General features: G+C 54.1%; 1 protein-coding gene and 1 long non-coding RNA gene across 4 annotated transcripts; one reads left to right on the plus strand and one right to left on the minus strand.

The window, feature by feature from the left end:
- Positions 1 to 1,780: 1,780 nt before the first annotated feature.
- On the minus strand, positions 1,781 to 2,968 carry LOC125715521 (uncharacterized). Of its 2 annotated transcripts, none has more exons than XR_007384088.1 (3): positions 2,833 to 2,968; positions 2,211 to 2,292; positions 1,781 to 2,042 (listed from the first exon to the last, which is right to left on the minus strand). It is a non-coding gene; the product is annotated as an uncharacterized LOC125715521 (long non-coding RNA). The 2 variants fall into 2 exon arrangements; XR_007384089.1 differs by lacking the exon at positions 2,833 to 2,968 and adding an exon at positions 2,689 to 2,812.
- Positions 2,457 to 11,214, plus strand: kcnk1a (potassium channel, subfamily K, member 1a). Of its 2 annotated transcripts, XM_048987171.1 has the most exons (4): positions 2,457 to 3,088; positions 8,292 to 8,687; positions 9,712 to 9,989; positions 10,721 to 11,214. In XM_048987171.1, the coding sequence occupies exons 1-3, from the start codon at positions 2,761 to 2,763 to the stop codon at positions 9,960 to 9,962; spliced, it is 975 nt and encodes a 324-aa protein (XP_048843128.1). In that variant the 5' UTR covers positions 2,457 to 2,760; the 3' UTR covers positions 9,963 to 9,989; positions 10,721 to 11,214. The 2 variants fall into 2 exon arrangements, with proteins under 2 accessions (XP_048843128.1, XP_048843127.1); XM_048987170.1 differs by lacking the exon at positions 10,721 to 11,214 and having other exon boundaries at positions 9,712 to 10,407.
- Positions 11,215 to 12,484: the final 1,270 nt, after the last annotated feature.

Below are 12,484 nucleotides of genomic sequence, written 5' to 3' on the forward strand. Positions count from 1 at the left end.
AGCAGACGTTTTTTTCCCAAATCAAGGTACTGCTGGAGAATCAGGGTCAACCAGTCCTTGGAGCAATTCGGATTAAGGCCCCAATATTGAAATCACATCGCTGACCTTCTAATGACAGTATAAGCTCACAGAGCCTGGCACCACCCTCAGCAAGTCTCAGAACTGCATGTTTTTTGCCTTGGGGGAGAACAAGCCGAAGGAAACCCTCAGAAACATGAGGAGAACATGCCAGCTTCCCACACAGCCAGGGAACTTGGAGGCCTGTAACATCCCAGCTAACCGGCATCCGCCACAGCAGGACATAATTTCAAAAATGACACACTGGCGCCATCTGCTGGGAAATTAAAAGCCATTTACCCCTATTCCATAACATCCAAGGCAGAGTCACAGGGAGCTTGGAGCCTCACTGAGGAGAGCACTGGATGGACTGCAGGTTCATCACTGGACAGACACACGCAAGCAGGTGCTGAAGCACATTTACAAAGAGGAGAATTTCACTCATTTTCTTTGTTGTGTGAATTGTGACCACAAATTGAAATCTGACTTCCAAGATGCAAGGTACATAATTGGCACCTTCTGTAAAACTCAATATGAGCAAACGCATTTCTGATCAGATGCAGGTGCGAGCTGGGCCAGTCCAAACCCATGTGATGCCCCCCCACGCAGTTCCTAAATCGGAGGAGCCCCCCCACCCAGAGTATGGTGCCCCATGGGATCTAATGGGTTGACCGACACTGGGTGCGAGAGGATTGCTCTTGTTTTATAGCATGCATGATGCGTGCAGAAGCAGCAGGTCACTCCATCCAAAGTGTCACCACACCGTGGTAAAACCTGACACTTCCTTACTTTATGGGACATTATTTCAGCTCCCCATTCAGATAACCACCATTTATACTAATCTGTGAATGTAACTGAAACACTAAAAATGCCGAAAGTCTCATATTTTGTTTGGTTGCTTATGCTTAAGGGTAGGACTGGGTAGAGGTTAAGGTCATCATGTTGGGAGTAGAATTTCCCCATAGAAATGAATGGAGAGTCCCCACAAAGATATAATTACAAATCCGTGTGTGTGTGTGTGTGTGTGTGTGTGTTGGGGTTCTATTGCTGTCCAATAACTTGCAGTGACTCATGATGTTCCACAGGAGTCGTTTTTAAATGCAATTTGGCCCCAAGGTCACTGCTGTAACCTGCTCAGCTCTTACGTCAGACAGAAGCACCTGAGACTATTTTATAGTGTCCAGCAGGTCATTTGTTCCTTACCTGCCGTTCTGTAGCCACAATAATCCTCCCCCTCCAGTTAAAATGTTGTAATAGGCGCTAATGTGTGATGTATGTGCACAAGTGCTGGTGCAAAATCTGCAAATCTGCAGTTCTAACTCTTCTCCAGTTCTGCAGTTCTGGATTTTTCTCTTTCTTCTCTCTGTGCCACACTTTCACTTCCCATGCGAAATAATTCAGCCTCAGATAGGAATCATTACCTCTGGCATCTAGTAAATAATGAGGGGGCAGTAAGACAGAACTGAAGGGGAGGAACTTAAAATGACACACGCAGGACATTCCTCTTCGTTGGTTTATTCTTTACTTACCAGGATTACTACTCCTCTAATCAACAAATCATCAACCACTACATGTAACACTGTGACTTTGAAATGCGTCACTGCCATGCAGTTTGTCTCGTGGGGTCTCTGTTCCAAGGACAGCCAGAGCCAGAAATAGATCAGAATGAATGAGCAGCAGTGTGGTGCCAGTACAGATGGCCAGTCCTCACAGAAGGTGCTCAGCGGATGATTTTAATATAATGACATATTCTTACACAGACAGCCATAGGAAACAAACACATCTTAAACCCTCCAGTCCGTGAAGAATATGAATCAGGGCCACAGAAGTAGAGAAAAGCCCAAACCTATAATGTTTGATAATACATGCCCACTCCAAAGTACATTCCAGCATTTAAAAAATCATACTAAGGTCCATAGGTAAGCATATACAGAGATGTGCAATCAACAGCCAGGAAAGATGATCATGGGAGGGAGGAGGCCCATCTTGGGGGGAGACAAACATTCAAATGTAAGACATGTTTTAATTGGAGGTTTAAAACTGTTATTATCATGCTGTAATTTTCTGACACATGAGCGTTACAAAGACAATTTCGATTTTTATGCAATTATCTCATTCAGTGTTGTGAGGGCAGCCTCCTGCATTTAACTTACCTTACCTTCTGTCAATCTACAGCCCTTTGACTTTTAAGCATCTCTTTTAGGTCAAAGTCGTGGGGTCTGTAGGTTTTTCACCCTGTCGCAACACATAAAAGATGAATTATAGCTATTGTTTGAATTTATAAATCCACAAATATACGAGGCGCTGCTTTCAATAGCAGGCCTCCAGCATGGTACACAGTTTCTTTCGAAAAGCCTGTGCATGTGGTTGCTGGCCGTATTCCCCAGTCATCTGCTGGGGGGAGAAGGGAAAGGAGAAAGATGGGAGGAGAAGGGGAATTAGTGGAGGAGAAGAGAAAGGAGTAAGATAGGAAGAGAAGGGAAAGGAGTGGAGGAGAAAAAGGTGGAGAGGCAACGTCACAATTCCATCCAGTTTTTTTCTGAGAGGCATTTTAAAGGCAATATAATGGTCAGACTAATAGGTATAAAGATGTAAAGGCGCATCTTCCAGGGCTCCTCCTGAAGAGTGTACCTTTAACAGCGCATCATTAAGGACGCGTCCTTCAAAGCGCACATTTAATAAAAGCGCGCATTAGCCCCGGCGATGACGGAATGCGAGCCAACGAGCCGCCCGGTGCTCCTCTTCTGCCTCCTCGCCCTCGGCTATGCAGTCTACCTGGCGCTCGGAGCAGCCGTCTTCTCCGCGCTGGAGCTGCCGTACGAAGCGCTCCTGCGGCAGGAACTCCGGGCCATCAAGCTCCGCTTTCTCCGGGACAACGACTGTGTGGCGGATGATCGCCTGGACGCACTGCTGTCTAAAGTCATGGAGGCCGGCAACTACGGCGTGTCGGCGCTGAAGAACGCGTCGGCTGGTTGGAACTGGGACGTGGCGTCGGCGCTGTTCTTTGCCAGCACGGTTCTGTCCACCACGGGTGAGCTGCGGACCGCACTGTGGACTGTGTTATTATTTACGCTTTGGGAAAACTTCTTTGTGTGCCATGATGGAGTGGCATGATGAACTCTAACTCAGTGTTCATTTTCTGTGATTAGAAACTTTGATTGAAAACTCTTTTGCATTGTTAAATGTGTAGTTTACACACACACGTGTGTGTGTGGGTATGGATCACATACAGGAATGCGGTAATATACGTGTCTTCCAAGTAACTTGTAAATGCGAAACTATCCATATCCGCCTCGTTAATGTCATCATTTCATGATTTATCTTTTTCTAAAATGGGGTTAGGTTCTTCCTCCCGGCCCAAACATTTTAACTTAACCTAACTCTCATATTCCATAATATTATAATATTTAGGGTTAGGGTTATGCACTGCTGTGTCCTTCACGTCGGTCAAAGCGCGTCGCTGCTCTGCAGACTGCAGACCTACAGACTGCCTGTCCTTTTACACTGAGCACTGCGGGGCTGTGTGCGAGGCATGAATCAGCACAATGCCAGATATCTAGCGACAAAAACCCGCGTATCCGCAGCGTGGTGTCTGAACAGGTGTAAGATAACGCGGACACATATTAAGTTAACGTTTATTTATCAAATTCACACCTGACGGGTTAAAGCGGCAGATGCAATCAATGGAATGACTTTACCTGGGACTCCATGTAATTCAGTTAAATTGAATTTTATCTGTATAAGACATTGTGCTCGGAGAACAAGCCAGAGGGGACAGTGGCAATGAAAAGCTTCATATAAGGAAGAAACCTTTGGAAGGAACCAGACTCAAAGGGGGAGCCCATCCTCCAGGGGCTGGCAAAGTAAGTCAAATGAGGGTGAGCAGGAAGGACATCACAGACAGGAGGGGGGTGCAGGAAGGACGTCACAGTCAGGAGGGAGGGCAGGAAGGACGTCACAAGCAGGAGGGGGGGCAGGCAGGACGTCACAGGCAGGAGGGGGGGGCAAGCAGGACGTCACAGTCAGGAGCGGGGGCAGGCAGGACGTCACAGACAGGAGGGGGGGCAGGCAGGACGTCACAGACAGGAGGGGGGGCAGGCAGGACGTCACAGTCAGGAGCGGGGGCAGGCAGGACGTCACAGACAGGAGGGGGGGCAGGCAGGACGTCACAGGCAGGAGGGGGGGCAGGCAGGACGTCACAGGCAGGAGGGGGGGCAGGCAGGACGTCACAGGCAGGAGGGGGGGCAGGCAGGACGTCACAGACAGGAGGGGGGGCAGGCAGGACGTCACAGTCAGGAGGGGGGGGGGCAGGTAGGACGTCACAGTCAGGAGCGGGGGCAGGCAGGACGTCACAGACAGGAGGGGGGGCAGGCAGGACGTCACAGACAGGAGGGGGGGCAGGCAGGACGTCACAGTCAGGAGCGGGGGCAGGCAGGACGTCACAGACAGGAGGGGGGGCAGGCAGGACGTCACAGACAGGAGGGGGGGCAGGCAGGACGTCACAGTCAGGAGGGGGGGGGCAGGCAGGACGTCACAGTCAGGAGCGGGGGCAGGCAGGACGTCACAGACAGGAGGGGGGGCAGGCAGGACGTCACAGACAGGAGGGGGGGCAGGCAGGACGTCACAGTCAGGAGGGGGGGGGGCAGGTAGGACGTCACAGGCAGGAGGGGGGGGGGCAGGTAGGACGTCACAGTCAGGAGCGGGGGCAGGTAGGACGTCACAGACAGGAGGGGGGGCAGGCAGGACGTCACAGTCAGGAGGGGGGGCAAGCAGGACGTCACAGACAGGAGGGGGGGCAGGCAGGACGTCACAGTCAGGAGGGGGGGGCAGGCAGGACGTCACAGGCAGGAGGGGGGGCAGGCAGGACGTCACAGACAGGAGGGGGGGCAGGCAGGACGTCACAGTCAGGAGGGGGGGGCAGGTAGGACGTCACAGACAGGAGCGGGGGCAGGCAGGACGTCACAGACAGGAGGGGGGGCAAGCAGGACGTCACAGACAGGAGGGGGGGCAGGCAGGACGTCACAGTCAGGAGGGGGGGGCAGGTAGGACGTCACAGGCAGGAGGGGGGGGGCAGGTAGGACGTCACAGTCAGGAGCGGGGGCAGGTAGGACGTCACAGACAGGAGGGGGGGCAGGCAGGACGTCACAGACAGGAGGGGGGGCAGGCAGGAAGTCACAGTCAGGAGGGGGGAGCAGGTAGGACGTCACAGTCAGGAGCGGGGGCAGGCAGGACGTCACAGGCAGGAGGGGGGGCAAGCAGGACGTCACAGTCAGAAGGGGGGGGCAGGTAGGAAGTCATAGGAGGGGGTGCAGGCAGGACGTCACAGTCAGGAGGGGGGGGCAGGCAGGACGTCACAGGCAGGAGGGGGGGGCAAGCAGGACGTCACAGTCAGGAGCGGGGGCAGGCAGGACGTCACAGTCAGGAGGGGGGGCAGGCAGGACGTCACAGACAGGAGGGGGGGCAGGCAGGAAGTCATAGGAGGGGGTGCAGGCAGGACGTCACAGTCAGGAGGGGGGGGCAGGTAGGACGTCACAGGCAGGAGGGGGGGGCAAGCAGGACGTCACAGACAGGAGGGGGGGCAGGCAGGACGTCACAGTCAGAAGGGGGGGGCAGGTAGGAAGTCATAGGAGGGGGTGCAGGCAGGACGTCACAGTCAGGAGGGGGGGGCAGGTAGGACGTCACAGGCAGGAGGGGGGGGCAAGCAGGACGTCACAGACAGGAGGGGGGGCAGGCAGGACGTCACAGTCAGGAGGGGGGGGCAGGTAGGACGTCACAGGCAGGAGGGGGGGGGGCAGGTAGGACGTCACAGTCAGGAGCGGGGGCAGGTAGGACGTCACAGACAGGAGGGGGGGCAGGCAGGACGTCACAGACAGGAGGGGGGGCAGGCAGGAAGTCACAGGCAGGAGGGGGGGCAAGCAGGACGTCACAGTCAGGAGCGGGGGCAGGCAGGACGTCACAGACAGGAGGGGGGGCAGGCAGGACGTCACAGTCAGGAGGGGGGGGCAGGTAGGACGTCACAGGCAGGAGGGGGGGGGGGCAGGTAGGACGTCACAGTCAGGAGCGGGGGCAGGCAGGACGTCACAGACAGGAGGGGGGCAGGCAGGACGTCACAGACAGGAGGGGGGGCAGGCAGGACGTCACAGTCAGGAGGGGGGGGCAGGTAGGACGTCACAGTCAGGAGCGGGGGCAGGTAGGACGTCACAGACAGGAGGGGGGGCAGGCAGGACGTCACAGACAGGAGGGGGGGCAGGCAGGACGTCACAGACAGGAGGGGGGGGCAGGTAGGACGTCACAGTCAGGAGCGGGGGCAGGTAGGACGTCACAGACAGGAGGGGGGGCAGGCAGGACGTCACAGGCAGGAGGGGGGGCAGGCAGGACGTCACAGGCAGGAGGGGGGGCAGGCAGGACGTCACAGACAGGAGGGGGGGCAGGCAGGACGTCACAGACAGGAGGGGGGGCAGGCAGGACGTCACAGGCAGGAGGGGGGGCAGGCAGGACGTCACAGGCAGGAGGGGGGGCAGGCAGGACGTCACAGTCAGGAGGGGGGGCAGGCAGGACGTCACAGTCAGGAGGGGGTGCAGGCAGGAAGTCATAGGAGGGGGTGCAGGAAGGACGTCACAGTCAGGGGGGGGGCAGGAAGGACGTCACAGGCAGGAGGGGGGGCAGGCAGGACGTCACAGTCAGGAGGGGGTGCAGGCAGGAAGTCATAGGAGGGGGTGCAGGAAGGACGTCACAGTCAGGGGGGGGGGCAGGAAGGACGTCACAGGCAGGAGGGGGGGCAGGAAGGACGTCACAGTCAGGGGGGGTGCAGGAAGGACGTCACAGGCAGGGGGGGGGCAGGCAGGACGTCACAGTCAGGAGGGGGGGGGCAGGTAGGACGTCACAGGCAGGGGGGGGAAGGCAGGATGTAACAGGCGGGGAGGGGGGGCAGGCAGGACGTCACAGACAGGAGGGGGGGCAGGCAGGACGTCACAGTCAGGAGGGGCGGGGCAGGTAGGACGTCACAGGCAGGGGGGGGGGCAGGCAGGACGTCACAGTCAGGAGGGGGGGCAGGCAGGACGTCACAGACAGGAGGGGGGGCAGGCAGGACGTCACAGTCAGGAGGGGGGGCAGGCAGGACGTCACAGTCAGGAGGGGGGGCAGGCAGGACGTCACAGACAGGAGGGGGGGCAGGCAGGACGTCACAGACAGGAGGGGGGGCAGGCAGGACGTCACAGTCAGGAGGGGGTGCAGGCAGGAAGTCATAGGAGGGGGTGCAGGAAGGACGTCACAGTCAGGGGGGGGGCAGGAAGGACGTCACAGGCAGGAGGGGGGGCAGGCAGGACGTCACAGACAGGAGGGGGGGCAGGCAGGACGTCACAGTCAGGAGGGGGTGCAGGCAGGAAGTCATAGGAGGGGGTGCAGGAAGGACGTCACAGTCAGGGGGGGGGCAGGAAGGACGTCACAGGCAGGAGGGGGGGCAGGAAGGACGTCACAGTCAGGGGGGGGAAGGCAGGATGTAACAGGCGGGGAGGGGGGGCAGGAAGGGAAACAGGGAAACAGTATTAATGAATAATTTCACTTCTGGATAAGCTGGAGACATCGTGATATTCTCAGATCCTGCTGCCCCTTGTATCTGCTTCTTCCTTAACGTTTTAATGAATAGTCACCAGTAGGTCGTTACGTCGCGGCAGCTGGCATGGGGTAAGGGGTTGCTCCCCCACATAAGCTAAAGCTTATTTGTTGCCAGTTAAATATTATTAATAGGTGCTTAATTATTAATATTATTAATTTGTAGATCAGCTGCTATGGGTTTGTGCCCCGTCTTGGGTCGCACCCCGCCTTGTGCCCGTTACTTCTGGGATAGGTTCCGGACCCCCTGCCACCCACGCGGTTTCAGAAAATGGATGTATGGTTGGGTACTGTCAAGTTGACATTGAATCCTGGCGACCACAGAAACTACGTTCTTCTAGAACTCAACATGATCCTCTGCATCTTCAGGCTTCCCAACAGCATGGTCTTTGCAGTGGTGACTGAGTCCATCTCTAGTTTCAGGTCACCTACACTAACTATTCTAAACCTGTTACTTTATTTCAGGGCCCCCAGTCTTCCTATAATATTACAATAACTAGACAGCTAATCTCTGTGCTTCCAGTGAAAGCTGAGCTGCCAGTTGATGAAGGATCTGCTTGTTTTCCGCAGTATTCTTTGTAATTCCCTTGACACTTTAAATGAGTAGTTCTGTTTGTTTGCAGGATATGGGCACACAGTTCCTCTGTCTGATGGAGGCAAGGCATTTTGCATCTTGTATTCTGTGATTGGGATCCCCTTCACCCTCCTCTTCCTCACTGCGGTGGTGCAGAGGATCATGGTTTTCACCACAAGACGTCCAGTGGAGTACGCCCAGCAGCACTGGGCACTGACCCACTCCAGGGTGGCTTCAGCGCACGCAGTAGCGCTGGCAGTCCTCTCTCTCACTCTCTTTTTCATTGCCCCTGCCATCATCTTCTCTGTCCTTGAGGAAGAATGGAACTTCCTGGAGTCCTTCTACTTCTGCTTTATCTCCCTCAGTACCATCGGACTGGGCGACTATGTCCCTGGAGAGGGACACAATCAGAGGTATCGGCAGCTCTACAAAGTTGCCATCACAGGTGAGCTCAGTTACCAGCGTACATTTAATTCAATTATTTACTTAGAAGACACTATTGCAAAAGCCTTTTACAAGTGAGGAAAGCCAGTCAGAGTCAGAAACCAGCGTCAGCCAGCACCTTGCACACCTGCAACAACAAGGGCTTTGCTCAAGAATCGCTCTGACGGCCAAAGGATTCAAACCTGCAACCTTCTGAACACAGGGACAATCTCTAACCACAAAGCTACACACCCTCACATTTAGGATATATAATGGCAGCGCATGTCATGCGCAAGAGTGTGCGTGCATACGTGTTTGCACACAAGTGTCTTGACTTTCCCATGGGATGTTATTAGGGTATGTGTGCGTGTGTGTACTGACTTTTTCATAAGATGTAATCATGGTGCGTTTACTCATGTTGACTTGATCAGAGTGTGTGTCTGTGTGTGTTGACTTTCCGATGGGGTGTGATCAGGGTGTGTGTGTGTGTGTGTGTGTGTGTGTGTATGCATGCTGACTTTCTCAGGGATGTGATCAGAGGGTATCTATGTGTGTGTTGACTTTCTTGTGGGATTTGATCAGGGTGTGTGTGTGTGTGTGTGTGTGTTCTGACTTTCTCAAGTGATGTGATAGGGTGTGTGCATGCGTGTGTTGACTTTCTCATGGGATTTGACCAGGGTGTGTGTGTTGACCTTCTGGTGGATTTTGACCAGGGTGTGTGTGTTGACCTTCTGGTGGATTTTGACCAGGGTGTGTGTGTTGACCTTCTGGTGGATTTTGACCAGGGTGTGTGTGCCTTTATGTGCTGATGGGCACAGTGTGACGCTTCCCTCGCTGAGTATGTGCTAAACACTGCTGTGTTTTCTGCCTGTTTCTTCATTCATTCCTCCAGTCACCCTTTAAATTAGGCAAGTGGAAATAAGGCAGGGCAGAGTGACAGCTTTCTAAGTAGAGACACTACTTATCTCCTTAAGGTTGAAGGGCCTTTGACTTACGGTGTCCTGAGACAGCATGTGTGTAAACCCAGCTCTGTTCTCTTTACCCAGTTTACCTGCTTCTAGGCCTCATTGCCATGCTGGTGGTCCTGGAGACCTTCTGTGAGCTGCAGCAGCTGAAGCAGCTGAGGAGGCTTTTCTACCTGAGGAAGGAGAAGCTGGAGGAGCAGCTGGCCATCCTGGACCAGGACCAGCTCTCCATCTGCTCCGGGTCTGACCATGCAGCCTCCTTCAGGCAGGGCAGGGCAGAGTCCTTCGCAGATACTACCAGTCCTGTGGGGGAGCAACCCCTGACCCCATGACAGCTGCCGCGACCTAACGACCTACTGGTGACTATTCATTAAGCACAGTGCACACTGCTGATCAATAGCTAGTCAGCTAAGTCATGTCTTATTACCAGCTTATTAATTTATCTGGCTAACGAAGCAGCCATATTGTGATGCTTCTGTATCTCCGGGGCAAAGTCAGCTGAAGAGCAGGGTTTGGATGTGTGAGTGTCGCTGAATTTCTGTATCTTCAGTAAGCTAATACTCTCCTAAGGCTAGGCCGGCTTGTTTTTTTAAACATACATGTATGAAGGTGTTGTACCTCTATTCAGATGACGTAATTATCTTTAGTGATGTTATAGACTTAATGTTGCTTTGTTTGTAGAGAAAGAAAGCTGCATTTGACTCATTTGCAATTATAATTATCTCCATACTGGTGCTTGTTACTGTATGACTCCAATTTAAAGGCTTTATTTCTTCATCCATTTTTAATGTTCCCTTTAATTCTCTTGCCTGTGGTTTTTTGTGCAAAAGAGTGTAGGGCCACAGTCATTCCGTGGTTCCTGACTAATCCTATAGTAATAGTAAACTTAGAGTGATGGTTATCAGGAGGTGTGTCCCTGGAAACCATGGAAACGAGGGGGGAGAATAAATAATGAGAAAGCAGGGCCATGCTGCTGTCACGGTGACGGCAGCTGATGTTCCCACACACAGAGTATGAGCTGTGACGCCGCCATCCCAGGGCTGCTGATTTCACACTGCTGTCACGGTGACGGCAGCTGATGTTCCCACAGAGTATGAGCTGTGACGCCGCCATCCCAGGGCTGCTGATTTCACACTGCTGTCACGGTGACGGCAGCTGATGTTCCCACACAGAGTATGAGCTGTGACGCCGCCATCCCAGGGCTGCTGATTTCACACTGCTGTCACGGTGACGGCAGCTGATGTTCCCACACACAGAGTATGAGCTGTGACGCCGCCATCCCAGGGCTGCTGATTTCACACTGCTGTCACGGTGACGGCAGCTGATGTTCCCACACACAGAGTATGAGCTGTGACGCCGCCATCCCAGGGCTGCTGATTTCACACTGCTGTCACGGTGACGGCAGCTGATGTTCCCACTGAGTATGAGCTGTGACGCCGCCATCCCAGGGCTGCTGATTTCACACTGCTGTCACGGTGACGGCAGCTGATGTTCCCACACAGAGTATGAGCTGTGACGCCGCCATCCCAGGGCTGCTGATTTCACACTGCTGTCACGGTGACGCCAGCTGATGTTCCCACAGAGTATGAGCTGTGACGCCGCCATCCCAGGGCTGCTGATTTCACACTGCTGTCACGGTGACGGCAGCTGATGTTCCCACAGAGTATGAGCTGTGACGCCGCCATCCCAGGGCTGCTGATTTCACACTGCTGTCACGGTGACGCCAGCTGATGTTCCCACACACAGAGTATGAGCTGTGACGCCGCCATCCCAGGGCTGCTGATTTCACACTGCTGTCACGGTGACGGCAGCTGATGTTCCCACAGAGTATGAGCTGTGACGCCGCCATCCCAGGGCTGCTGATTTCACACTGCTGTCACGGTGACGCCAGCTGATGTTCCCACACACAGAGTATGAGCTGTGACGCCGCCATCCCAGGGCTGCTGATTTCACACTGCTGTCACGGTGACGGCAGCTGATGTTCCCACACAGAGTATGAGCTGTGACGCCGCCATCCCAGGGCTGCTGATTTCACACTGCTGTCACGGTGATGCCAGCTGATGTTCCCACACACAGAGTATGAGCTCTGACGCCGCCATCCCAGGGCTGCTGATTTCACACTGCTGTCACGGTGACGGCAGCTGATGTTCCCACACAGAGTATGAGCTGTGACGCCGCCATCCCAGGGCTGCTGATTTCACACTGCTGTCACGGTGACGGCAGCTGATGTTCCCACAGAGTATGAGCTGTGACGCCGCCATCCCAGGGCTGCTGATTTCACACTGCTGTCACGGTGACGGCAGCTGATGTTCCCACACAGAGTATGAGCTGTGACGCCGCCATCCCAGGGCTGCTGATTTCACACTGCTGTCACGGTGAAGCCAGCTGATGTTCCCACACACAGAGTATGAGCTCTGACGCCGCCATCCCAGGGCTGCTGATTTCACACTGCTGTCACGGTGACGGCAGCTGATGTTCCCACAGAGTATGAGCTCTGACGCCGCCATCCCAGGGCTGCTGATTTCACACTGCTGTCACGGTGACGGCAGCTGATGTTCCCACACACAGAGTATGAGCTGTGACGCCGCCATCCCAGGGCTGCTGATTTCACACTGCAGCTTTGTCTTTGTGCAATAATGAGAAATCAAAATGGCGCCATCTTTACTTAAATTACTACATGCTTGTAATGCTATTTTTATATGATTTTTAAAACTGCACCTTTTTAAGTTCTTTTTATTAAAGGTTACTTGTTAAATTAATTAAAAATGTTCAGAATAACTGCAAGATGCTAAATAAATAAAAAAATATATTTCTATTTACATATATAATCACTCTGCCCATCTTTCAAGTGTAA

Source organism: Brienomyrus brachyistius, chromosome 20 (genome assembly GCF_023856365.1).
Source record: "Brienomyrus brachyistius isolate T26 chromosome 20, BBRACH_0.4, whole genome shotgun sequence".
NCBI classification, from domain to species: Eukaryota; Metazoa; Chordata; class Actinopteri; order Osteoglossiformes; family Mormyridae; genus Brienomyrus; species Brienomyrus brachyistius.

Coding starts and splice junctions, on each gene's coding strand:
- kcnk1a (XM_048987171.1), top strand. CDS start 2,761: ATGACGGAATGCGAGCCAACGAGCCGCCCGGTGCTCCTCTTCTGCCTC. Junction 3,089..8,291: donor CACGGTTCTGTCCACCACGG/GTGAGCTGCGGA, acceptor GTTTGTTTGCAG/GATATGGGCACACAGTTCCT. Junction 8,688..9,711: donor CTACAAAGTTGCCATCACAG/GTGAGCTCAGTT, acceptor CTCTTTACCCAG/TTTACCTGCTTCTAGGCCTC.